The sequence below is a fragment of the Sphaeroforma arctica genome, assembly GCF_001186125.1.
Source record: "Sphaeroforma arctica JP610 unplaced genomic scaffold supercont1.2214, whole genome shotgun sequence".
Taxonomy (NCBI): domain Eukaryota; class Ichthyosporea; order Ichthyophonida; genus Sphaeroforma; species Sphaeroforma arctica.
In genome coordinates, this window is record NW_014038344.1 from 1,522 (window position 1) to 5,321 (window position 3,800).

General features: G+C 44.3%; 1 protein-coding gene across 1 annotated transcript; it reads left to right on the forward strand.

Annotated features, from left to right (window-relative positions):
* Positions 1-369: 369 nt before the first annotated feature.
* Positions 370-2,059, forward strand: SARC_12309 (hypothetical protein; the record flags this gene model as incomplete). The annotated part of the gene is made up of 1 exon (XM_014293584.1): positions 370-2,059. One exon carries the CDS (start codon positions 370-372, stop codon positions 1,930-1,932), a length of 1,563 nt encoding a protein of 520 aa, XP_014149059.1. The 3' UTR covers positions 1,933-2,059.
* Between the last annotated feature and the right edge of the window lie 1,741 nt (positions 2,060-3,800).

A 3,800-nucleotide genomic window follows, 5' to 3' on the forward strand; every position in this document is an offset into this window, starting at 1 on the left:
GGGTCAGTAGGGGTTCGTTTGTGTGGTGGTGTTTTACACGTAGATAAGTAGCTTTGCCGGAGGTGTGGCACTAGTTTAATTATTATAAATTTCAGAGAATATAAAGTTCAGAGTATATATAGTTGCCGATTTGTAGTTAAGAGATTTTACAGTTAAGAGGTTATATTATTAAGAGATCATATAGTTAAAATAAATTATATAGTTAAGAGATCATATAGATGAGAGAAAATAATTAAGAGATCATAATAGTTTGATCATATATAGTTAAGTGATCATATAGTTGAGTGATTATATAGTTAGGAGATTATATGCTTCAGGATAGGTAGCGGCTGATTTGTGTGGTGCTGTACCATACGTGCATAGTAAAGTATGCTGCGAAGGTCGACCAGGAATGTAAATACTGCCGCTGCAACTGTAGCAGCCGCTGCTACTAACAAGAAGAATGGGCCGTCAGCGAACACAGTACGTAAACCTCGCCCAAAGCAGACACCAAGATATATATCAAACGCCTCGACAGCTTGTTCTAAAACAGACGAAGGAAGTTCTAATAGCGGTGCTGATCGCTCGAGTGATAGCGATGTTGCTGTACAATCTGCTACAGCACCCGCGCACACGTTGCGACAGGAAGGCGAGGCACTGCACCCAATACACAGTATGAAGGCTGGCAGAGGTATCACCAAGGGCCAGCCACTCAAAGAGCTGCTGAACTATCAGACAGTCGTTTTGATTGGTAGATCTATTGCCTTAGGGTATGAGAAAGTGGCGGCAACTTCCGTGCTAACCACAGTATCAGCGACGGATGTGGTATCAGCACTCTCAGAGAAGTTGATGTTGGGTGCAGACAGTACCATGAACGCTACTATGGCTAAAGGACGGGACAACAAGACCGACATAGAAGCCAATCAGATCGATGCTACCAGTCACGTGGGTAGTACTCTGTTGCCAGCCTATACCTTTGACGAAACTCTCTTTGTGCAGAAAGCTACGAAGCATCTCGATACCCTCGGACTGACCGAGCGGTCCAAACAGATAGGTACTGCGATGCAGGAATGCCTGCCTTCCCATTTTACCCACGCCAAGCCTTTCTTCCTAGCCTCCTTAGGCCCTCTGGAGCCCTTTGATGCGGGGCTAAAGACCCTCTTCTACATGCCGCATAGCCACTACCTACTGGCTATGGGGCAACAGGACGAGTGCATTGCTACCGTGGCCGATCTGCTTGAGGCCAATATTGCCCTCACCCAGCGCTACACCGCAGAGTTCTCCATTCGATCGCTTATCAACCGAGATCAGACCACAGTGCTGACAGTCATGGCAGACGAGTGGGTAATCAGTCCGTCCGTGAATATCCGAAGACTCGTCAGTGAGGGTACAAGGCCCCGATTGCCCTGGGGCGTGCACCTGACCCAGTTTAAAAAGGACCCGAGTCCGGTTATTCCACTGCTGAACATGCTTAAATGGGACACAGACCTGTATGTACGGAGATCGGTGGCGAATCATGTGGGTGATATACTAAAGGACAACGCCAAGCTAGGGTATCAGTTGCTCAGTGAGTGGGTGGGGGAGGCTCGGGATGAAAGCGTACTCCAGCAACAGTTTGAACGCCGTCGAATGGCCCAGTCGCCTGTTGAAATGGGTGGCGATGAGCCAGCCACTACAGCTGCACTATCTCAGAGGATACGAAAGAATACCAGAGCCACCTCTATCGAACTGCAGAGGAAAGACGGTCAGACTAAAACAAAGCGGAAGCATGTAATCACCATGGCAACCTCTGAAGAGCTCGCGACGCTCCAAGAAGAGCTGTTCTGGGTGGTACGTCATGCTGTGCGAAATCCCGCCAAATACGGCGACAGGAATGCGCTCAAATTGCGCGCGCAAGCCGCGTTGGTGTCACGGAAGAAGCGCAAACCCAATGCCCAGACAGACGATATATAAACAAAGTAGTAAACACTATGAGAGAACGATACGTAAATCGAGTTGTAATTTCGACGGACGATGCATAAACACGAAACAGGCGGTGATTTGGACCGGCAATACGGAAATAAAGCCGTGATTAAACTGATGATACGGAAAAGGCAGTGATTTATAGCGGAGTATATGTTTATAATGCACAGTAAGGTAGACAGACAGTACCAATATAACGGTCTGACGGGCGAGACTGAAATAAAACAATAATGATGCCAGACGTCCTCAAATTCAGCAGTATTTATGTCGGATGATATGTATATACAGCAGCACTTTTTCAAGGAGAACAAGAGGGCTCCTCAACTCCGTGTAAACGAGACGCATACTATCGATCTCAGCCATCTTTACCACTAGCAATACATCTCTCGCTCTACATGGCTTAGCGTACACCCAATAGGATGTGGCCTGCCCATCCCGCTTCAATCACATGCGACTACGCCCACTCGTACCACTCATGCCATTCGTTGGCGTTTCTATTGCTGCGCTACAAATCGTTAAGTGATAGTTCAGAATTTGACTTTCTCTAGCGGGCAGCTGTCAACTAGGTGTCAACTAAATGTCAACTAAGTGTCAACAAGGTGACAACTAAGTGTCAACAAGGTGTCAACCAAATGTCAACAAGGTGTCAACCAAGTGTCAACTAGATGTCAACCAAGTGTCAACTAGATGTCAACTAGATGTCAAGTCAACTGGATGTCAACTAGGCGTCAACTGGGTGAGGCTCAGTATGGTTTAATCCTTGCTTTACTCTCCGCTGTCCTCCGAGACAGTTAGGTGTTCAACTATACCTACGCCATCTGTGCGTAGTCGAGGCTCTCGCTGCATGGCAATGCGTCTGCAGCAACAAAACACTCTCGACATCGCACACGCCACTGTGATCTTCCTTTGGATAGCAGCCATCCGAATAATTAGTAGAATTACTTACTTCCGCATCCGTTGAGCTGTGCATATAGGACCAGACGTGTAGGTAAGGGAGTGCTATTTATAATCTATATTGGCAGAATTGAAGTAATTTATGATAGGTACGATAATCGTAATAATTGGTCTATATCCTATTTGTCCCTGTTGAGGAGGATGCGTCAGATGGTATCTACTGTAGTGAACAAATTGGAAGTTGGTCCAGAATGGATTCGATCAAGGCCAACACCCGAGTTAATTCTGGGTGCAAAACCTACATAAACAAAATCGGGTAGGTCCAGCACAACACTACCAGGCTGTGCGAGAAAGGACCAAATGCACTGGCATGCATATGACCCGCTCCAGCGGTAAATGTGATAGTTTTTAAATGTAGCGACGAACACAAGGTGCTCGAAGATGTCTGCTGCGGAAGACTGGACACAAGGATAATCACAACTACTGTACATCTATCTGCATGTGTATAACAACCTACATGACTTAGCCCTCATAAATATCTGAGTGGCAGCTACAGCGATGAAGATAGCGTAATAATAGCATAAAAATATTGCAAACAATACGCACCTCTAGACCTGTCCACGGGGATCTCGGGATAGATCTTAAGCGATGGAATGGTGAATATAGAATCCTCTGTATCAGTGGAGAAGTAAAACACAAAGGCATTAGTTTCGTATGGCGCTTTGCGCAATACGTACTGTACGTCGAGTCAGCATACAATTTCATCGTATATAGCGATCGACATATATATATATATATATATATATATATATATATAGTTGTGTGTGTGTGTATATATATATATATATATATATATATATATATATATATATATATATATATATATATATATATATATATATATATACTATATATATATATATTATATATATATATATATATATATATATATATATATAATATAA